This window comes from Athene cunicularia (assembly GCF_003259725.1).
Source record: "Athene cunicularia isolate RWA chromosome 18 unlocalized genomic scaffold, athCun1 chr18_part1, whole genome shotgun sequence".
Lineage (NCBI taxonomy): Eukaryota > Metazoa > Chordata > Aves > Strigiformes > Strigidae > Athene > Athene cunicularia.
This window is the reverse complement of record NW_020799123.1, coordinates 106,982-131,008: the sequence shown is the minus strand read 5'-3', so window position 1 is coordinate 131,008 and position 24,027 is coordinate 106,982. Positions and strand designations below refer to the sequence as shown.

At 42.3% G+C, this 24,027-nt stretch overlaps 1 protein-coding gene and 1 long non-coding RNA gene across 3 annotated transcripts in view; one reads left to right on the top strand and one right to left on the bottom strand.

Annotated features, from left to right (window-relative positions):
* Positions 1 to 2,509, top strand: part of GAS7 (growth arrest specific 7) — a 62,894-nt gene extending 60,385 nt beyond the window's left edge. Inside the window, exons 13-14 of one of the 2 annotated variants that reach the window (XM_026860961.1) lie at positions 753 to 851; positions 1,572 to 2,509. In XM_026860961.1, coding sequence (XP_026716762.1) covers positions 753 to 851; positions 1,572 to 1,685 — 213 coding nt within the window. In that variant the 3' untranslated portion in view covers positions 1,686 to 2,509. The remainder of the gene's footprint in view (positions 1 to 752; positions 852 to 1,571) is intronic. The other variant, XM_026860962.1, reaches the window with a different exon arrangement.
* A 3,470-nt stretch (positions 2,510 to 5,979) lies between these two features.
* On the bottom strand, positions 5,980 to 21,293 carry LOC113486747. Its single transcript, XR_003399651.1, has 3 exons — positions 21,283 to 21,293; positions 16,647 to 16,654; positions 5,980 to 7,476 (listed from the first exon to the last, which is right to left on the bottom strand). It is a non-coding gene; the product is annotated as an uncharacterized LOC113486747 (long non-coding RNA).
* Positions 21,294 to 24,027: the final 2,734 nt, after the last annotated feature.

Genomic DNA, 24,027 nt, shown 5'->3' with positions numbered 1-24,027 from the left:
AAGGTCTGACTCCATTGATGTGCCTATGAATCCAGAGCTTTCTAGTGATACAGCAAAGTCCATTGCAGTATGTCTTTAAAGGCAGACTTTCATAATGTGCTGTTACCACTGCTGCTGCTCAGATGGACAAGGAATGACTACATGCAGATTTTGGGGTATAATGTCAGAATCCAGAAGAAGAAGGAGGCAGAAAAAATCAGGAGGAAGGTTAGATATCACCTGCATTTTGAACTGAAGCATTGCTGGGATCTGCTTACTGCCAGCTGAGCGAGGAGATGACTTGTCCCAGCTCATCATCTTGTGAACAGATAAAACTGCTCTTACAGGTGTCTGGTTAGACCGAGGGCAGTCAGGCCCTCTGAGCCATACACCTTGGTGTGGTCTCCTGCTTCCCCAAGGAATCACTAGAACTTCTGGAGCTAGCAACAAGGCAAAGCTTCTTGCAGGAAGCAGATGCCCTCTTCTTGCAGCCTCCCTGAAGACAGCAGCTCCTCTCTTTACCTTGGTTGTCTCAGTTTTGGAAAGGTTTCAACCTTCTTTTCTGTCATTAGTCTCAGGCTGAAGTATCTTTTGTTGCTTGCTGTCTCTGATTATCTGCAAATCAGAGGGATGTGCAACCACACAGTTCAGCTTCAAAGTGTGACCCTGGGGTAGTATTGCACTGACTGGCAACCTTTTGTGTGTTATCCTTTCCCTGGGCCTTCAAGTTCAGCTTCCAAGAAAAATATGGGCTTGTTTTTCTTTGTGTCCAGGAGCTTGAGAGACTAGAAGTTGAAAGGGTGGAGATGATTCGGCAGCATCTTTGCCAGTATACACAGCTGCGGCATGAGACAGATATGTTCAACCAAAGTGTAAGTGTGCTTTTTGTTCAGTCACTTTGGTCTTTACTGCACTTCAGCTGAGCAGAATGGTCCCTATCCTGATCTGGCTGACCTGTATGAAAAGGAGATGTGGAAAGTGTATGTGGTCAGCTTGTTAGTTTGCAGCAGTACTGTACTGCCACCCTCCTGCTCCTCTAAGACTCTCTGATTCTGGTTACATTTCATACTGCTGGATCACAGGTTTTTGTAGGGGAAGACACAATGAAATGAATTACATGTGGCCAGTGTGAGCCATTATTAGCTCTGCCAGCTTGATGCACCACTCCTTGAGCTATTCTTGCAAGGAAGATGGCAAATAGTTTCACTGTTGGGGAAGGGAATATATATTTTTTTCTTATTAATAAACTGTCTAGTTTTCAAATATTAAAATATGCGGGACGTATGCTGTCCTCAGTACGTGGTTGTAGTTGGTGTAAGATACAGATTGCAGGACAGGAGTCAAGAGATCAATTGCCAGTGCCTGGCATAGGAATCCTGTCTCTGCTTGACATTAAAAGTCTGCCTCTTCTCTGCTTCCCGCTGTGAGGCTTTGCATTCAGATCTGGCTGTTGTCCACCAAGTCTTGCGTTCGTGCAGTTCTCACTTGTCTGCAAATGCAACATAGGTGTGCGCATAGCTGCTCTAACTACAATGACTGCCTCTGTTTTATATACACCCTTGACATTTTGATTCTTGTTTTGTTCGTTTTAGACAGTAGAGCTCGTGGATCAGTTGCTTCGGAAAGTGGATCCTGCCAAAGACAGGGAACTGTGGGTAAAAGAACACAAAACTGGAGATATCCGACCTGTGGACATGGAAATATAGACTGACCTATAGTTCCCTGTGATGAGTCCACTGAATTAACCAGGCTAATGTTTGTTTTATTATAAGAGTCAAAGAGCATAGGGAAAAGGTTGTTCCACTACCAGACACCTTGTAATTTATGCCTGTATGGGCTATCTCTGTTACATCGAGTCATTAAAATGGTCTTCATTGTGCTAAGCCTTAAGCACCAGACATTCCAGGGTGAAGAAACCAGACGTGTGCTTCCCACCAGAGATTCCCAATTGCACGCAGCTTCCAGAAGAAATCTGCTTTCTGGTACTGAGAGAGCTCTGTTCTTCAGTGACTTTGTGCTACATCCCTTGCATGACTATCTTTATACAATATGTTAGAACAACCATGCAGTGAGCCTCTGGCCAGCAAGTAGATAACTGAACATGATGCAGGAGGCAAGGAAATCCTGATCATGAATCCCAGGTTTGTTACTGACTGCTTTCATGGCCATAGGCAAGTCAATTAACTTTTCTGGCTCCCCCATCTGTAAAACACACATATCTCACAGCACTGTTGTGCGAATACATTTATTTCGTATAAGTTTCCCACCATGGCAGTGAAGTGATGGCCCTTCTCCCAAAATCTATGGAGAAGACTCCTGTTCTTCCTGTTTTATACTCCCTCTCAGGGATACATAAACCCGTTACCATCATGATTTCTGTTCTAGGCCAATCAATAAGGTTGAGAGTGTTACCATCACTGTTTTATCAGGAAAGACTTGGTTGTGCTATACCTACCTCATTAGCTGTCTGAGTGCCCTCAATGACAGAAAGAGGTTATATACCAAGGAATAAATGAGATGTTCAAAACCTTCCCTGCTTATGCAAGATGTTTCTCACAGAATCTCCTTAAAGACAGTCCTCTAACGTTTGAGATCCAGGTTTAAATTGCCCTTTGTTGGTTCCTTCAGGTGAATATCATAGCCTTTAGATGTCTTTAATTACCAGATTTGTCTAGCTAAATTGTGGGGTTTATCTTTTTAGAGCCTGATTTTCAAAGGTGCCATGAATCTGTGATGCTAGATTGTATTAAACATAGATGTAGGTGCCCATCACTGCTGCACCATTAGATTCTTAACCTTAGGTGTACCCTTTGTTACCCTTACCGCAAACTCCCCAAGATTCAACACTGCTCTTGGCACATAGTGGTTATGTAGTTTGGAGATTGGTTTTGAAAAGGTATTAATTTTCTTCTGTTATTTTTGATTGATTATTCAGTGTTGCTGTTAATATATTTTGCAGCGTTGCATACAATGCCACAACGTCAAGATTTTTAAGATTCTGCTCAGCAGAAATCTTGATTCTCATCACTGTGGCCGTTACTCAGTGATTACTGTGTTGTTACCTACACTTTCCCAAACCATACTATTTCATTTGATCCACAGTTACGCTCCACTTTATCTCATTGTTACCATCATTTTCTCCCCAGCACCAAAATAGCATCCTTCTTTTGGTCTATTACTATTCTAGGTCTTTGTTCAGCAGCCTCAGTGTGCTGTGATTAGATCATTGAAAATTAACATTCCCCTTTACAAATAGAAAGCGAAACACAGAGAAGTCTTTTATCTGAAACACATTTTCAACATTGCTGCAGTAATTGTTTTTCTGGTTTGTTATTTCAAACTGAATTCTGATGCACTTTCCTATTGTTCCCTTTTTCTCAACTGTCTCTTTACCAGCACAGATTCATTCCTGTCTTGCAAATGCCTCCATAACCCACTTTTCTGCTGCATCATTAACCTTTATAAACCTTTGCACATTGGCAGGTGCAGTGCCATGACGACTGCATGCTCAGGATCATTGTTCTTAGTGTGACATCTCCTGTACTGTGCTTACATTGCACACTTCTGAATTTGCAACTACTGTTTTATTCTTGGTATTGTAGGAAATCCAGCACACTGTTATGTGAGTGTCACCTAAGTTCCTGTAAAGACCACTGCAATACAAAGGAAGCAGGGTTTGCTTAAGCATCATGTTAGAGCATATGCTTCCCTAGACTCCTGCTGCTCAGGCAGGGAAGTTTTGTGATGATTGCTCTTTTTCAGTTATCCTGTTGAGTTTTTCTCTGTCCCATTAATTTTTAATTTTTTTTGGCATACCAATGTATAATTTTCCTATCTCTACCATGCACTTTGGAGAAGAGGCACTTTTTATCTTTTTTTTTTTTTTTTTAAACCACAGGTGCAGGGTGAGCTGTCAAAACTTCAATGGCCAAAAATAACTAGAGTACTTAAAAGCTGCATCTCAGGTCAACCCCTGTATTTGAAGCTGCATTGTAAATTAAAATGAGCAATCTTGATGACACCTCACCACACTCTTGATTGCAAAACCTAGCTAGTTGTGCACTTTATCCAGTATTCTCCTTAGTAAGTATCTGAAAGAATCTTTTATCAATTACACATTATTTTTTCTCTTTCTTTAAAAATGTTTGTTATTTTATCTATTTTGGACTGGAAGTACTGTCCATTAGTACCAGTTTCTCTGAGGACTGAAATGTATTTTGGTTCCTCTACTAAGGTGTGTTTAAGCTGCTCTCAATTCTTAGCTGTATTTTCTGGTAATTTTTTTATTTATCCCTTTTGTTTTATTTCCAGACAGTTTTCCTACTTTTAGTTTTTGGTCCATTTGAAATGTTGCAGGAATGTGTGAACTCCACAGAGCGGTAATTCTCTTGATGGAGTCTGTCTCTCGCTTCAATAATCTGAGGAGAGCACTTGTACCTGGCAGTTAATTTTTACCAGGCCCAGCAAATTCTTGTGGAGTGCTGCTCTGCAATGGGCGAGATGCTTCCTCTACAAGACTTTTCATCTGTAATCTGCAGAAGTGTTAGGGAAGTTTTGCTGTTGCTTGTAGACAATTTCCAGCTTAATTGTGGCAAAAGGTGATATTCCCTTGTGATACGATGCTGCTGACAGTGGGGTCAGTGTTGCCTGCCTCATTCACTTCGCTGGCTGATGGATCCTGGATGGTGTGATGCCTTGCAAGTCAGAGAGTGCTGGAGCCCCTGTGCTTCTGAACAGATAGCATTTTCAAAAAAGGTAGTGGCATGTATGAAGGGAAGCATGGGTGCCTGCCCTCATTTTTGTTCCTAACAAGGTAACTTGGGGAGTTTCAACATTGCTCTATCCATCTTCCACTGAGCTACAAAAATGCAGTTGAACGCAGTCTTTCCTCGGTGCAGTAGCTCATCCTAAACAGCTGCTTCTCCAGAGAAACTTCAAGCTTTGTGTTATGTTAATATAGCTAGCATGTGAAAAGCATGATGATGTTGCAACATAACTGATTAATAGGAATAGCAAAATAAGTCTTTTGCCGCCATAGGTATGAGCTTAAGGATCATGTTGTTTCATCTGGCAGGTGGGCTCACACACTTGATGCAGGTTCTTATTGTTTTAGTCACTACAGGCATCAGTCTTTTATGATGTGATGAGGCTGTCTTATATCTTCATATGGGTCTGTGGTCATAAGGTCTGCAGAAAATGAGCTTTCGATTAGCACTGTTTGCTTTCACCTGAAGGGGTACAATTAATGGAAATTTGACTCTGGTTGTTACCTGGTGGCTCTGCTTGCCCGGGTCTTTGTTGAAGCCACCTGTGTCAGGAGTCTTGCCACTCCTGCAGAGCTCCCTCCATGTCTAGGGGATGCTGTCACATACTTGTGCTGTCAAGCCTCTGGCTCCCTGGTGATCTCTGCTTCAGCCAGAGCCTTTTGGCCCTTGCCTGAGCTCAAGGGCTTTGTGATTTCCTATGACTTTAAATCCATTTTATGTCCTGACTCTGGTGCCAGAGCTGATGAGGTGCTCACCAGCTGTAACCTCAGCTACCATACAGAATGAGAACATCTTATCATCCATACAAGCCTGCCTGTCTTCAAAGCTATCTTCTGGCATAGTTTACTCAGTAGAGAGTCCTTGTTGGAAGTCCTTCTGTAAGGTGTTCTTTCAGCTTATTTCCTAACATAACTCATTCTGGATCTGGTGCTGTTGGCTGATTCCTGTTGGAGTTAATGAGCTGAAAACGATGAGTCTTCTACCACGTGGGTCAAGTGCCCTTTCTCCCATCACTGACAAGATTCCAACTGCTTTCATAGAGCAACATCCAAAAAGGCCTAATTCTCAGATTTCCAGTCTGCTGCAGATCCACTCACATCTGTAACTTGCATTTGTTCATCACTTCTATGTGTTGAACATCTTTTGAAAGACTTCAGTTGTTCTATTATGGGAATGTTATTTCAGTATTTATCATTGGGATCTTTAGAGGTAGCTTTAATTTTTTTTTTTTTTTAATGTTAAAATACCCTAAAAGCAGTGAAAGTCATATGGAAATCCCTGTTATGTTTCTAGAATACTTTTCTCCCCTCTGCAGCCCTTCCTGAACTGCTGTGGGGTATTGCACAGTTACAGTAAATACTTAAATTGTTCTTTCTTTTCTGCATAACGGGCAGCATGCAAACTTGTGCTCTGCTTCTCTTTACCCTTTATGCATCTGCGCAGTTTCATGATGCAGAATTAGTTGCTTTTTGTTTAACTGACAGCCCCATGCTGTAATGTCAGTGTATGTAGCTGTCTTGTGACAGTGAACTGTGTACAGATCACCTCTTTTTTGTTTGTTTTTTTTTTTTTCTGTTTTTTTCTAACAGGAAATTTCTGTGAAGCATTCACAGGAAACTTTTACACACTCAGCAGCAGTCATAATTTCTCAGACCTTCTCAGAACCTCTTTAAATTTGCCCTTGTTTTTAATGACATTATTTAAATATTTGTTGCAGGTTAGACTCTGTATGTAGAAATGTGCACTTCTCTTTTCACCTGCTCTTTGGAAGTGCTCAGCACTCAGATTTCTTGGAACACAACAGGGAGTGTGTAGGTAATAAGAGACTTTGAAAATCAGGCTAGCAAATAGAAATGAACAAGCCTCTTTTCCTTAGTCATTGAGTACATATATAAGATAAACATTAAGAAGCGAGAACCTCTGATACTTAATGTACATGCAGTTCCCAGCAGCTCCACGAGTGGCGATGTGTCAGGCTGTGGTAGGAGCACAGCTTTAGACCATGCGCCTGCAGCTCAACTTCTGATGCAGCTGTAAAAACCCAAATCCAAAACGAAATGAAAAATGCCCATCTATTTCTTCAGTCACACACAGGGAGAAAAAAAGCACTGCTTACCCAGGTGGGCCCTTCACTATCAAGCACCTTATGAAATCCAGACCAGCACCTTGAAGGTCCCCCTGGAATGAGTAGATGTGACTTCTTGGTGTGATCAGTTGATTGCTTCCTTCTGAATTGAAAACATACTTCCTATTTTATAGTAGCTAGTGTACTCTTTTGCACTAGTGCAGCCTGCTGGATCTGTTCCCAGAGATGGCAGTCGGAGTCTGGTGTCCTGGAGGCAGTCCTGGTGTCCCCTACACTTCTGCTTTGCAAAACTTCAAAAGACAGTGTCAAAAAGGCAGTTTTCAAAGTAATGAACTTTCCTGATCACAGATCTTTTTGGAAAGTCTGTAGGCTTTTTGCTACCCAGCATGCGTTGAAATAGAGAATGAGGTCGCAGAGTTTGCCGAGGCGTTGCTGTGAATAGTGGTGGCTGTGTGGGCATTCCTCCCTGCCGTGGTAGGGATTGGCTGGCAGCCTTTGCACAGCAGAGGCTCCTGACACTGACATTTTACCCAGGGACTCTGCTGGTCACATCTAAATTAATCAGGTGGACAGTAGTCACAGAGAGATTCAAATTAGAAATGGACACATGGGGCAGGAAAATATTTAGCTGCTCAACATGAGGCACTCGTCTCCCTCAGACCCTGATGGGTCCAGCAACAGGTTCATCATGCTCTGAATTCTGCTTAGCACGTGAAAATCAGTAATGAAATGTTACCTTGTAGCTATTGCCTGATAATGAGGGTCTCCAACTAGCTCCTGGTTGTGCCAGTGGGAGACCGGTGTGTGGCAATGCCACACTGGTGACTACAGAGAGCGTTTGGCAGTGCTGTGATGCCCTGTGCCCTTGCACTGTACTGACCGTGAGTCAAGCAGAGACGTGTCAGGCTGGCATGTAGGTATTCTCCAAGAGCTTGGAGCACACAGTCTTTCTCTTGCATAATGGTGATGAAGTCTTTCCTGTCAGTAAATCCTTGTATTTTCCTGAGAAGCACTATTGTATAAATAATACTCATTGTTTTGTCTTAGAGTAGATTTTATTCATATAAATGTGCATCTTTCAACTCTTACTTTTTCCTCTCCATTGTTACTGTAGCCAGCCCTCCATCACTGAGTTATGCCAGTCTTCAGGATCTTGTCTTTAATTTTGAATTTTCATAGAAAGGCTCTGTTGCTTTAATGTGCTGACCAAACTTCATGCTTTTGGATATTTTCGGAGAGTGGTAGGTGCATGCTTTTTGGAGGGGTTATCTTTGGTTTGGGATTTTCTTACTAGCCACCAGGTTTGGAAGTGCAATGACTCCTTTTTGTGCTAGTTGCAGTTTATTTTATCTTCCTGGACATTTTTTCTGAAGGGACCAACACATAGCACAATTTGACTTAAATTTCTAATCCCATACGTTCCTCAAGGCAAAAACCTTTTGTGCCTAATGATGCATCTGATTCTAAGAATTTTACATGGATAAAATCTTTCATAGGCCAATAAAAAGTCTTAGGTTAACTGCATAATAATTACAGAAAAAATATTTAAATTTGAAACATTCAAATTTAATTCCCTCAACTTACATTAAGTTGAACTATTTCAGGTGCGTCGTAATAGACAAACTCAGTGGATATTCAGAACAAAAGCTTTTCAGCTGCTGTATTCAGGTTCAGTGAGTGGACAAGACTGTAATTTTGAATATATGCAGTCTTTCAGGGCTACTGATTTAACAAGTAACAGAGTAATGGCTTGTATCACAACCCTACTAAAATTCTGCTAGTAGTTCCCCTCAAAGTGCCTTTTTAGATTGTATCTGCTACAAGCATGTAAAATACACAGGTTTACCCTACAAATTTCCAAAACTCAGGAGCAGCCAGTACACACAGATCTCTGCAGGATTCTCAACCCTCCTTCCTTGCTCTCCTCTGTGCACTCTTTTAGGACATCCACATATCCAGTAGACCTGCCTTTGCCTCACTGATCATTTACTGTCCAGCACAGTCATTCTGAATTCTTAATGCTGAAAATGGAGTCCAAAATGTTATTCTTAAAAGCAGCTGCATTGAAGGGGTGTGGCTAACCTAATCTGACACATCCTTCAGTAGAATCAGGGCTCTCAGTAGAATAAGCAGGGAATTCTGCATAAAAATAGTTGAGGGCCTAAGTGGGCCTGTATTGTTTAAAATATAAAAAACAAACCCTTAACTCTTTTTTTTAAAGCAGTTGCTGAGAAGAAATTTTCTGGTACTAGAAGTCTAAAGCTGAATAGTGATTCTGGGGATCTTGCATCTGCATGACATGACAATCTTAGTCATTTCAATTTGGGAATGCTTAACCTGAAAGTCCTTGTTCCTTTGGAGATTTTTGATGTGATAGTTGAGATTTTCAGAATAGCCTAAGGAATTTGGGTGTCCGTTTACTACTCTTTTACTCCATCAGGTCAAACACACTCTTCAGGGACAGTAACCTCTATCCACTATGAATAAAGCAGGTACTAGTACTGGACAAATATTTTTCTTCTCCTTCTTAGGTGGTTTCATTTCTTTCAGCAGCCCAAGATAATATGAAAAATCCACCAAACAGTTTTGCAGACATTCTAAGCAGGGCTTCAAAGGTGGGCCAGATCACCAGTCATACACTAAAACAGTTTTCTACTAAAACACAGTTGCTTATTTGGTCCTTTTTGTGTAACTTTTGCTAAATACTTCTAAATTTCTAGGAAAGTTGTCTTTTGCCATTACTAACGATTTATTTTTAAAGATGTTTAACCAAAATTTTATAACTTCCCTTAAATTTTGGCTGAATAGACCCCTCTAATAATGTATCATGCAGCCTCTGTTTGGGTAACTAGTAAATCTTGGATCATTGTGCAAATTATAGGATGGCTTTTGTTCCATAAGGATACATGAAGGAGTCACTTTCTGAACTTAAGAAGTTGAATGCAGAAAAGATTTAAGGGGCAGATCTTCAGCTCGGTTAAACTGGCAGAGTTCTGTGGAAGCTACTTTGTCAGCTGTGGATCTTGTCCTTCAGTCTTGAAGGCATTTCCTATACATGATTTTTCTGTCTTACTGTAAAACAATTTCATATGGTTAAACTGTATTTTCCTATATTGTTCTGCAAGTTTATATGCACCACAGTGCTCGTCTCATCTCCTGTAAAATAAACTGTACAGAGACACATTGAGCATGGAATTGTCTTTACCTAGTTGCTTTTACTCCTACTAAAGCCCCACTCCTTTTGAATGCAGTATCATCAAAGAAGACCTGAGGTGCCATATGCATGTGTACTGCTTTGCTGGTACCAGCTTAATGCAGCTTGAATTTGCAGTCATATCACTTGGGTGTAATCTACTTGTACCTACTCTTTTCAGATCTTTGCATGATATCCAGGTGAATACAGTCCCTAAAATTTCATTTTGATAGGAAATCAATTTAAGAAGCACTTGTAGTTAAGTATTTTTGTTTTTAAAGAAGTGGGGAAGCTGACCGTGATCAGTCTGAGAGTAGCTGCTGTGAAATGGGCATGCTTTAAATGATCTGTAAGTCTTCTACACCCAGTCGGTCCTTTACCTGCAAGTTCCACATGCATCTTGAAGCTTAGTTGAAGAGAAAACACTGTTGTGAAATGTTGTTATTAATAAATTGTTCTATTTTGAATATTTGAGTTATCACGCATGCTGGCAGGTTTTCTAACAGTCAAAATCAGCCTTACCAAAATCCTGTCTAATCCAACACCTGTCTTCAGAAGTGACCAGCGTGGGATGCTGCTATAGAAGCAGAGCTCAGAGAAGAGGGTGTTGCAGTTCTGTAGAACACGAGCCCAGCTTCCCAGCAATGTTCGACTCTGGAGGTAATGGCATTACCCTCACCCCTCATAAACCTCAGTGGAGCTTCCTTCTAAGAATTTGTCTGGTTTTGAACACTTGTAAAAATTTAGGTTTTGCAGCCACCTGCAGAATGGCATCCTGCAGCTCCTTGGTGTATTTGTACACTGATGTGGTAAGTAGTTGCAGAGGTGTGCACACTCTTCTCAGAAGAGGAGAAGAAAGGTAAGACACTGAAAAAGTTCCAGGTGGAAGCTTGTTTTCACAGTCCAGTCTTCACATCTTGCCCGAAGTAGCCTAAATCTGTTTAAAAAATGTCAGAATGCTGTTTCAGATGATGGTGCAGTTTAGTGAATACTTGACAATTCTCCATGTGCATTTAATTGCAACTTGCTAACAAAAATAATTTTCACTTGTAGAGGACTTTGATACAACTTTGAAACCCAAGATGGGGAGTTTCTGTACAAGCCATGACACTTGCTGTACTGGTGTAGTGCCAGCACTCAGAAAAACAACACTGGAAGGACCAGAGTGGATGGGCAGGGTGGCAATCTTGCAGTTTGCAACATTTGCATGTAAAGGGCAGGGTGTTTTACTCCGTTCTGCACAAGAATACCTGTGCTAGACTTTTGCAACCAAAATAATTTAAAAATCCGCTTGGATTCCACTGTGCAATTAAGCCTTTGACACTCTCACGTACCTCAGAAGTGGAAATCAAGCTGCAAGGAAATCGGAGAGATTTGATTTCAGACCACTTTTGGGCGTAGATGTGCTTTGTGCCTCAAGCTGTTCCTCAGAAGTTCCTGTTAATTGTAAATAAAATTATGTCAATACAGTCTGCATCGTCTGCTGTTTCCCTGATCAGCAACATGATGCTGAAATCTCCAGATAAATACTAAGTTTTCTGTATGGTAAACTGGACAGTATGTTAGGAGAATCCCAGGTTCTACTTACTGCAGATATTAAGTCTAAGTGGAAATTGGAAGCTGTGTGCACACCATTGCCTTGGATCAGATTTTGATCTGGATGCTGTTCCTCAGAGCACCTGCACTGCATTAGTGCTGGGTCCTCCCTGCCTTCAGGCGTGGACTAACTGTCTTGTTGAAGGCAGAATTTCGGAGCTATTCAGTGGTTAAGTGACTGGAGAACTGTGAGGGGCATGCTCTTGATTGCACTGCAGTCAAGATTACGTGCACTGAGGCAGCTCCAGCTTCAGGGAAGAGGTACAGTGACTGCTGAGCAATGTTGCAAAGAAATACTAAATGCCCAAGAAGCAGAACAAACTATTAAAATTCCTCCCACTTGAGGAGGGGGTGGGACATGTTAGGGTGGATTTGCATGAATTGTTTGAGAGCAGTTCTGAGCAGTTTTCAAAAGTCAAGTGCTGGAGTGCTGTGAATTAGTGCTATGCAGGCTGCAGCCCTGCCTGCTGTCACTGTGGGTGGGAGGTGGGGTGGATTCCTTCTCTGCTTTGAAAGCTGGACTTTTCTGAGAAAGGCACTGGTGACTGGTAACCCTGCTTAGAAATGGTCTTTCAGAGCCAGGAAATGTCCAGCTGTGGAGACACTTTGTTTGAGGTGCAGCTGTGGAGTGGTTTGGGCATACACAAACATCTTGCCCGTGTTGCTGTTCCTGGGCCTGTGCCATGGGTAGGATGTGTATAGCCCCTTCCCAAGTCCCTTGCCAGGCAGATTATGAATTGAAGACCCCATCAACAGGACGAAGACCCAACAGGAGCTTGGGGAACACGAGCTGACCTCTGCAACTCAAAGAAAAACACTAACCAGCATAGGTTTTGTTTGCAACAGACTCGAACACTGCAGTGCATGCAGACTGTGCTGCGTCAAATGGTGCCAGCCCGGACTTAGCCGAATCTTTTTTTCTGACTGTTGTGCAAGGGGGCTGCTTCCACAGGGCCATTGCACTTCTGCAGTCAGATTACAGAGGCGCATAACCAGTAATGGCCAAATGAGGGTCTTACACAGAGTATTTCAGGACTAGGCATCTGTTTTCCTGGCTGCGGATACCACCCTGCATTTATCTTATTCTGTTGAAGTTAAGTGTTAACTTTTGCTACTGTATACTATATTTTGATTATTGATTTTATTGATTTTGGACTGTCATGCAACTTGCAGAAAAATGCAGCATTTCAGGCATACCTGTTTCAGGTGTAAGACTGTGTAGTCCGCAGTGATCTGTACAATAAAAGCCCCATTTGAAGAAAATCTTGTATTTTTTTTATTTCAGACAGGGACTTCCTGCAACCCGCATACATTGTAGGTGGATGTTTAATGTAACCCATGAGCCTGGAAAGCCTTGCAACCTGTTAGAACTATTTGGGACTGACCCTTTTGACATAAAACCAATACTTTACCACCCAAGATGAAATGTTTGTGTAGATGTACCTTTTGTGTAGATCTACCTTACAAAATGGCATATCTGCAAGTTTTTCTCATATGCACATTTGTACTGTCCCATAGTTCCCAAATAAGAAAGTCTTGGGAGTGTCTAGACCCCCAACACTGCTCTTGCTTTGATAAAATTGAAATCAGTCTTAGCAGCAGCTTGCCTGAGAGACACAAAACACTGCCCTACGGTACTTATATAGTCTGGACTCTGCAGTGTCCTTCATTGCAGTGCCTAGTAATTAATTCCTCCTTTGAAGGAAGTGCCCTCTAGGCCTTCATGAAGTGCATCTCTTAACTCACATCTGATACAAACCCAGTAGTCAGTAGGTTAGTAAAACTTAACAGAGTCCAAGAACTTTTAATTATTTCCTATTTGTAAGAGAAAACTTTATATCAGTCTTGAGTTGGCAAATGAAGACCTCTTCCCCTCTTCACAGTTGAGGATTTTGCACAGGGGCTTATGTCCAAGAAGCTAAAGGCTCATTTTAAATTGCAACTCCTAACTTATCTGAAGTTCAGATGAAGCTTTTTTTTTGTGCCTTGCTGTTGTGGGTCCTTCTCTCTCACATGAATTTGAAAAAAGCCATGAAAGGTATTTTCTTTACAATCCTTCTAGAAGCATTTAAATTTAAAAAAAAAAAAAAAAAAAAAAAAAAAAAAGAAGCAAATTATGGTAATTCCTCTCAGGCTACACAGTCAAGTTGCAAATTCTAATGCTGAGGATGTCAGAAGTTTGTGTAACTCTGAAGCATTTTTAGACTGTTGGGAGACTGTTGTTACTCCAAGCACTGCTGGAGCCACAGAATTAGCCTTTGGTGGCAGAAGGTCTTGCAGCTATATGGGCCATGGCAGGAGTTTGAGGGGAGGAGCACCAGGCAAGTCCCTGTCTGTGCGCTTTTCCCTGGCTGTATGGGGATTTCCACTGCTGGATGCAAAACACAAAGCAGTAAAAAATGTGAGTTTCAAGAATGTGTCAAAGGCCCTCATAAACTCAGATTTGCTTGGGTTTTGTGGTTAAAACAGGACATATCCCAGCAAGCCCTTGCACTCTTCTGCTTCTGCCCCATGGGTGAACTCGGCTGACTTGTTATGATTGCAAACATTTATACCTGATGTGTGCCGATCTGGTTTACACTGGAGATCCAAAGAGTCCAGATTGAGAGGCTCCAGCTCGATTCTGGTTACTGACAAGAAACACACCAGGTGCTTGACAAAAGCATGGTCAAAAGACCAGTTATGGAGAGAAGCAGAGAAACAAGCAGTCTAATCAGTATCGGAAAAAATAGCACTGAAAATGAATCTACAAGTTCTCCTGGACACAGGGTAAACTGCTTCTAGGTGTTTATTTTTAAAATACAGGAGATGATGTTATATCAGGCTTAGCTTTTCCACGTATTTTTCTCTTTAAGCAAATTGCTGCCTGAGGATAAACTTTAGGATTATTTGCCAGTGCCCCTTCACCCTCCTGCAGTTCAAAACCATTTCTGCATTTTACAATGCAGTTTTGGGAGTGCATCTTTGAGTCTTTTACACCAGATGTCAGTGTGCCTCCCTTTTTGCCTTAGAGGGCTTCAGACTAGGATGTCTTCAGAAAACTGCAGCTGTGTTGGTTGAAAATTGCAAGGTGTATTACCAGGACTGGGCATGGACCATGTGCAGGCACAGACCAACAGCATAGAAATCCATCAGCTCAGCCACAAAACTGAAAGCCACTTGCTTTCTATAATCTGGCTTTATTGCAAGAATTGACTAATTCTTGCTCATAATCAGTCTACAGTGCCTCAATGCAACCCAACTTGGAACAGTACAAGGCAAGAAGAGATGACAATCCATGCCCTGTTATGTGCCATGTGACATTTCTAACTACATCATTTTCTTTGTGTATGACCTTGTCATACGGTCAGCAGAGGACAATTCCACATCTGTAGCCTCATCACATACCTTACTTCAAACATTACTGCTTAACCCTAATTTGAAATCTTTGATAAGATTTCAGGGAAAAGTCTTGCACTTAAAGCATTCTTCTAGGGCAGAGCAGTGGTGGTGCAGCACAAGATGCCTTGCTCAAGGAGTAGGGCAGCTAGAAGAAGTGATGCTAGTATATCACGGGGAGCCACAATCCTTGGAAGCACCAAAGCACCCAGTATCTCTACCTGTCAGGTAGATGACAGGGTACCAAGTTTGGAGAGGGACCACATAATGAGTTCAGAGATGATGATGATGATTTGCACTTCCCATGGAAGGCTTCACACAAGACTATTGAGTAGTAGCAGTCATTACTGCTGTGGTCAAATGAAAAAGTTAAACTTATTCTACAAGCTGAATCAGCTGAAAGTGGTTTTGAGCCTTCACACGTCATTGTGATAAATGTCTTTCATGAGGCCCTTAAGAGCAAACCTATGTTCAAAGTTGAAGCAATTAGTTTAACTTAGCTCTTGTAATCTTTACTGGTTTCCTGCACTGGTGCCAACTACCATTTCTCTCACCTGATTTCATTAAATACAATGGCAGTTTCTGAACTGAAGGTCAAGAAAAAGTGGCCCAAGGAATACTATTTGCACACCTTACATTGAACTAAGCTCACACACAAGTGAAGTTTCAGCAGTCAGGATTTTCTATCTTGACTTAAACCACAAAAATACTAATGTCATATTTCTTCCTCAGAGAATCTAGTTGTATAAATTACTGTCTCAGTCCATATACAAATGAAAAAAAAAATTACAAACATGCACTAGTGAAATATTTATTGTAGGGACAAACAGCCCAGCCTCACTGGTTAATGCTGCATGCTCTGTTTGCACTGTTTTTTTCACTAGTTCCTGAAAGCAGAGGATGAGAACATCTAGCTCCAACTTTACTTTGACTTCATGTTTTTATAAAGTAGAAAACCAAACACTCAGTCTCCTGAAGCTACAGCATAAGTTAAGTCTTTTTATTTACAGAGCTATGACTTTTTTTGTACACTTAGCAAATGCCTTAAGACTGTATCATTTGTCTCCGCTTATTTGCTCAGAGAGACTAGGACTGTATATCAGCTGCTTAGATGTCTTTAAGCTGACTTCTCAAACACGGTGACAGTCATGGCTCTCTGCTCACAGGTGCAGGCTGCAGGGGCTCTTCTCACAGCCCTTTCACCTTCTGGGAAGGGAGAAAAGTTGCTGGATGGTGCTGTGGTTAATGTGGAAATGTGGGAGTCAACTCGGGACTCCCTCTTAGCACTGCTCACAGTTCTCAGGAATCTTTCATGTTGGCTCATATTATCATGAAAATGTCCACAAATGGGTCACAGTTGTATGCTTAAGAGTGTAAATAACTGCCTGATTGCTGTGGTGCTTACATATATTGAAGGAAGATGTGTAGTCAGTGCCTTTTTTTATCCTTTGTTGTCTTCTCTGTTGCTGAAATAAATTAATTTCTTACTTCCCAAGTCTATGAAGAGTAAAAATTTGGGTTAGACCAAAAGTCCATATAGTCCAGTATCCTGGCACGGACAGTGACCAGTAAGTACCATTTTATTAGGGAAGGGTGGGAGAAGAAAGCTTTGTAATGAAATATATTGTGATTCCTCCCTAGATTACACTTTGAGCCCTGGTGATCCCTGCTTAGAGACGCTTACCAAATAGTGTATTTTATTTAAGCAGCAGGTTTTTGTATTTAAACAGTTTGTTTTTTTTTTTTCTCCCATGAGCTGATTTGGGAACTCATATAAATTTCCCTTAACATTATGTAGGAAACAGCTGCACAGCACAGTGAGATGATATGAAGCATCTCCTTCTGCTTCCTACTAATTTGTACCTCTCCAGGTTAACTTGTCTTAGTTCTTGGATGTGAAGAGACAGGTACTTGCCTTCTGTAGTCAACCCACAATCTGACAGCTCACTGTTGTGTTCCTTCCCTCCTGCCCAATCATTTGTTGTTCAGGATGAGCAGTTCTGATCCCCAAATCCTCCTGCTATGTGCCTGACCTAGTTCTTTGTCCTCTCCAGGTGGGACAAAGAGAACCAAACAACATATTTAAGATGTAGCCTCACTGAGGGTAACATAATTCTGAGTGACTATTTCTTTTCTAATAATACAAATTCCCTAATAATCCGTAGCACTTTTTTATTTACGTTGTTTTTTCTTCTACCAGTTCCTGTGTTCTGCAATTTCTTGCCTCAGAGTTAACAGGAAATTTACCTATCAACTATAACAAAACAGTGTTTTGAATTTCTTGCATAAAAATTGTTCTGCAGTGCTTATAGATGTTGTTATCTAGAACAGCAACATTGAAATCTGGGGAATGATCTGTATCTTCTAAAATCTTAAAAGAAAGCAAGCATAGCCTCTACTGACTTGTACAGGAAAGAAGGCCTAGAGAAATAACTTTGGCACAAGCTCGTAGTAAAAGCAAGGTGGTTACAGCAGTGAAGTAAGATAATAAATCCTCTCTAACACCCATGTGTGAAACTATCACAGAAGTAACCACTGAAGTACTGACTCTAGGCAATGGCTCCAGCACAATGATGCTCTCATCAGAGTAAATGCTCTCCTTGCACAGATACCACCTCTGCTGGTTTTGTTCTGTATGTTTTTTTAACTAACTCACCTACCTGTTTCTCACCCAGCAAAAACATCACTCCACCTTACCCTCTGAGCTACCCTTGGCCACACACAATCATTTCTTCATCCTTTCTCCAGGCCCCTCAGTTCCTGCCTCGACCATACACACTCCTCTATCTCATTGTCTCATTTCAGAGTCACTTCCCACAACTCAGCCTCCAGTAAATAATTATCCTTTTGACCTCCCTATTTCTTCCTGCTTTCTCTCCCACCATGCTTCACTTAGTGTCATCCTATGACATCTTCTCATCCAGCCACCTCTTCTCCCACCTGAATTGCAGATGCAACTCATGGTGGTCATTCCCTGAGTTTCTTCAGCTTCTATTTCCCGCTTCACACTCCTCCACCCTTTCCCTCTAAACACTATGTCTGCTTTGTTACCCTGCAACATCCATTCTTGTTCCTGGGAAAGTTCAATTCCATAAGTCCTCTCCACAAACCCATTTCCTTCATTTCCACCAGCCTCCATCAACCTTATCTACAACTGCTGCTCTTTGTATGCTGGCTTTCACTCCAGCCTTTATAGGACTGCTTCTCTTTCTGCAGAGCTGCACCAGTAGCCCCAGTTTGCTTTCCTGGACACCTTAGGTGCTGGAGATCTCCATGTTTAATATGCTCCAAGGGGCATAAAATTCTGACCATACCCACACTACCAGATAAATGGGCAGATATACAGATAGACAGGTAGACAGATCAGTCAATGATTGATCAGTTGATCTCCTGTGATACCTTTTTCAAATAAAGTTCACCCATCTCTTCTGATCTCCTGTCTTTCCTATTTCCTTCCTCTATTCAACTCTTCTCTCCTCAGAGAAGTGGAGGTTATTTTTTTTCTTGTTTTGCACTTGTTCTCTTCCACTCTCCCTGGTATTGATGCACCTTAACTCCATTCTTCCTTCCTCCTCTCTGTCACTTTGGGTCTTCACTTTCTTCTGCTATTTATTGCTTTCAAAGGTCACATGACTGAAAAAAGGGAAAAAAACACTTCACACCCCAAAGCTGCCTCACTCAAGAAAATACATTCTTTTTCACATGAAGCTCCAGCCTCTTTCTTCCAGACATAAACTAAAACATCATGTTTTACCAATACCAGAATCTTATCTCCTGCTCACTCCCAGATCTCTGTCTCTCCCATGGAATTTTATCTGGGCATCGTCTTATCTTAGCTCTGTGCTGCTTTTCTCTTCTATCTGGAAGCTGCTGGCTTCCTGTTTCTTGATCACAATTGGTCCTGGTTTCTTGTGGCTCTTTGATCTCTCTGCTCTGTACCTTACATTTAGTATCTGTCATCTAGTATATCTCTATTTTCCTCTGTCAGACTTCACAGGGTCCTTTTCCCCCTTATCTCCCTCTCACTAGTACTTCTTTCGCTCAGACTGTTTCAGTTTTGCATTTTATTGGTAGCTCATTCCCTATCTCTTTCATCTGTTGGTCTGTCATTAGGCAACCTCTTGCATAATTCACCATCACATTAATACAGGAAAGTCTTGACAATATAGCTGTCCCTTCTAGACCCATGTTACTACTCACAACATTGTCCTTGCACGTGTCTCATTACTCATCCCATTCACTCAAGACCTTCTTCTGTCCCATATCTGTATCACTCAACAGGCTGCTCTGTGGTTTGCAGGGGCAGTGCACCACATCTGAGCTTCTCACTGCCTGTCCCATGTGCCTAATTGTCCCAGGAGGATAATTAACAGGTGCTGTTTCAGGTTGCAAGGCTCCCTGTACTGCAAAAGGTGAAGGGGCCTCCAACAGGTTGCCTCAGTACTGAGGGGTTGATGTGCTGTAGCACATCCTAAGGTTCTTGATATTCAAGCCTTTTCAAACTGTGGTCTCTGGGCCTCTCCAGACCCCAAGACTGAGGTATTGGTTGGAGGATACCACGATTCCCTCCCAACTCAGAGACCAGGGCTTCTTTCTGCTTAAACAAGTACTGACATAACTGATGTATGAGTTGGGATGACTGATGTATGACCAGGTGTCTCCTCAGAATCAGAGAATCATTTCCATTGGAAGAGACCCTTAAGATCATCATTCCAACCATTAACCTAACACTGCCAAGCCCGCCACTAAGCCATGGCCCTGAGCACCACATCTACACATCTTTAAAATACCTCCAGGGATGGTTTCACAACCACTTCCCTGGGCAGCCTGTTCCAATGCTGGATAACCCTTTTGGTGAAGAATTTTTTCCTAATATTCAATCTAAATCTCCCCTGGCACAATTTGAGGCTATTTCCTCTTGTCCTATCACTTGCTACTGTGGAAAAGAAACCAACACCCATGTTTCACGTGAAACGGATTGTAGAGAGCAATAAGGTCACCCCTCAGCCTCCTTTTTCTCTAAACACCCCCAGTTCCCTCAGCCACTCCGTGTAAGACTTGTTCTCCAGACCCTTCACCAGCTCCGTTGCCCTTCTCTGGACAAACTCCAGCCCCTCAATTTCTTTCTCGTAGCAAGGGGCCCAAAACTGAACACAGAATTTGAGGTGCAGCCTCACCAGAGATGAGGACAGGGGGACAATCCCTTCCCTGTCCCTGCTGGCCATGCTATTTCTGATGCAAGCCAGGATACTTTTGACCTTCTTGGCCACCTGGGCACACTGCTGGCTCATATTCAGCTGGCTATCAATCAACACCCCCAGGTCCTTTCCCACCAGGCAGCTTTCCAGCCACTCTTCCCCAGGCCTGTAGCCTTGCCTGGGGTTGTTGTGACCCAAGTGCCAGACCTGGTGCTGAGCCTTGTTGAATCTCATACAGTTGGCCTCAGCCCGTTAATCCAGCAGTTACAGATCCTTCTGTAGATCCTTCCTACCCTCAAGCAGATCAACACCCCTTGCCCAACTTGGTGTTGTCTGCAAACTTAATGAGGGTGCACTTGATCCCCTTGCTCAGATCATTGATAAAGATATTAAACAGAACTGGGCCCAGTACTGAGCCCTGGGAAACACCACTTGTGACCAGTCACCAACTGGGTTTAACTCCATTCACCACAACTCTTTGGGCCTGGCAATCCAGTCAGTTTTTTTTACTTAGCAAACAGTACACCCATCCAAGCCGTGAGCAGCTAGTTTCTCCAGGAGAATGCTGTGGAAATGGTGGCAAAAGCTTTATCAAATTCCAGGTAAACAACATCCACAGCTTTTTCCTTATCCCCTAAGTGGGTCATCCTGTCATAGAAGGAGATCAGGTTTGTCAAGCAGACCTGTTTGTCCTATACATGCCATGTGATGGCCCTCAAGATGAGCTGCTCCATAACCCTCCTTGGCACTGAGGGTCAGGCTGACAAGCCTGTAGTTCCCTGAATCCTCCTTCCAGCCCTTCTTGTAGATGGATGTCATATTTGCTAACCTTCAGCCAACTGGGACCTCCCTGGTTAGCCAGACTGCTGATAAGTGATTGAAAGTGGCTTGGTGAGCACTTCTGCCAGTTCCCTCAGTACACTTGAGTGAATCCCATCCTTGATACTTCCTGCTCTCCAGATTCTTCAGGAGTCTGCAGCCCTCTGCAGGTTCATGCACTGCTTCCAAACATTGAACTAGGTGTCCTGAAACCAGCCAACATATTTCTGGCACTAGGCACAGACATCTGCCTGAGCAGTTCTTAACTCACAGCATGACACAGGAGGTGCCTTCACCCAGCTGGGCTTCAAAGCACAGAATACTCTTCCAGTGCACAAGTTAACCCTCAGGTTGTAGAGAGGGGAGGTGGAAAACAACATCTCTGACTGTGAGTTTCAAAGCAACTACAATGCAACTTAATGTGTTGGCTGAGAATTAATGAAGTGATTTTTTTTTGTGTTGTGGAATTTGGAGTTCAGTGATACTCAAATGTTTAAAAAGGGGGAAAATCATCTAGGCTGCACAGCTCCTTGCTGCTCCTTCTCATTCTATACCACTATTCTAGTGATCAGAGCTAAGTGTCCTACTTTGCAGTGTTCAGAGTATGCAGCAGCCAATATATCTGCAGTGACACCTCTAAGACTTTTGTCTATCTCCACAAAACCTCAAAGCTTAAGCCTTTAGGTGCATTAATTATTCCTTATAAAGTACAAATAAAAAAATATTTGTGCTATATCTTTCCTGCTGTCTTACTACTCCCCATAGCTGTAACCCTGAGTTATTACCAACCAACCTCCTCCTTCTTGCCTTTAGGGATGCTACTGGAAGAATGTTAATACCAAAACGTCAAACCACCTAAAGCAGGGGATTGGTCTGGAAATAACAAGATTTAGAGAAAAAAAAAAAAAAAAGTTTTATATTTTAGCCTTTCTTTGGACTTTCATATTTCTTGCCTGAATCTTTGACGTTTTGTCATTAAGTAATAAATAATAATGATGACCCCATTACTCCCTTTCTTTGAACAAGCAGCCATTACTGTCACTTTTGTTTCACAAAGAAGAAATTGAAGTACATGGAGTTGACATGACTTTTCCAAAGCTACACAGCAAAGTGGAAGTCATGCTGTGAAAAATTTAAACATCCTGAGTCCCAGTCGTCTATTCATTATGTCCATGAAATTCAGATGTGAGTGTGCTTAAACCACATACTGGCAGCTTTATGTGGCAATGACATTTGCCTCCTTTTACCCCTGAACTCTGACTACTTGCCGGAGATGGTGTTGTGAGACAAAGGAGGCAGGAAAAAGCTGAAGAATTAGCCCTAGTGCAATTTTTTGTTGTTGCTTTCTTTAGTTATTCTAGGTGATGTTTATCAACCTTTTTGCTAAGCTGCACTGTCTGCCTGAAGAGAGGACTCTGCAGGAGGGCAGACTGCATTACACAGAGCCACCCCTTAAACACAAAGGAGGAGACGAAGCCAGAAGCACTTGGTCAACCTCATCATCTTTGCTGTTGATGTGGTCCATGTGGTGTCTGTGGTCAGGGGTACTCATCACATAGGGTCAGCTCTCCACATTCGAGCAAGCACGAACTCCTAGCAAATAATGCTGTTTTCTGCCAAACCTATGGTCCTCCAGGCAGGGAAACTGTGACACTGTAAAGGACCCATGTGGAACACGGTAAAATCAAACAAGATTTTTGGCATCTGAGTAGACAGAACTCTCAGCCTCAGAGAGTGTCTGATACACACGTGGAGGAGGGGCGGTCTCTGGGAGAGGGTGAACAGCCCAGGACTGCTGCTCAACAGTGTCTGCAGAGATGCTGCCGGGCTTAGAATCAGAGCTAACTCCAGACAATACGAAGAAACAAGCTGAAGAGCAATCAGGGAGAGCAGTGACAATTTGGCTGTGATAGGAGTAAATAATCATTATGATGTGATGAACACAATACACAAGGAAACTGAGCCTTCAAGCCTTTGAGGTCTGATTATGTGGCAGCTCCAGTTTAATTTCCTGCAGCTAATTACAATGACAGTTTACAAGCAGCTGCTTCTCACTAGTTCTGTGGCTCAAGGAATGACTGCAAAGATGCCTAAACATAACATTTATCAGAGCAGATAATTTGTGAGATTCAGAATGGCAGGCTGAAAAGAAATAATTAAAAATCCAGACCTGTGGTTGCTATGAAAGCTGGAAAAGATGATGTGATTAAAATATTTTTGATTTTTAAAAAGTACTAATGTCAGGAAGAATTTAACAGATTACAGAGTTCCTCTTACTGGGAACTGAGACTGATAGGAAGAAGTAAGAAAATTTCTGAAGCAAATGAAAGGAAGAAGATGTATCCTGAAAGGAAGGACATGTCCTACAGTTAAGGCATATATACAGCCTGCCCAAGGACCTGGTGCCTGGCCAAACAAGGTGCCTGGCCAAACAGTATAGCAATGACAGATGGGAATGCTGGGGTAGCTAGGGAAGTGAGAAGTGCTATGGGAGAGCAAAGGTGGTGACAGCTGGTGAACTTAGAACCCCAAATCGCTAAACAAAACTTCTGCCATCAGGCTGTTGTGAAAGTGCCAGTAGAGAAGCTTTGACTGTTGCAATGGGGACTGCCAGCAACATCAGATGCTGGTGCTAGAGGGGTATCGAAGGGGTGAACCAGGAGACAACAGATTGCAAAATGCAGATTTAGTCAAGTGGAAGTGGTTTGCTTACTATGCAGGTGAAGAAGCTGACATCAGCCTGGAGTGAGGAATTATGCCCAGAAAGTTGTGGCCTACAGCCTCCTGAGGAGGTATGTCATGTTTTGGTAGTTCTCATCTTGTTGCTGTCCCACACACTCAATGTTGTCTTCAATTTCCAATGAAGACTGAGCACTCACAAATATCAAAAGTGCTGAAGAAGGCACATGCCTGCTGGTAGGACTTCTCTTCCTCCAGTACTGTTATCAGGCACAGTTGTATGGGACACCCAGATAGACCCAGACGTGCAGCATCACATTTTTCATCTCCTGT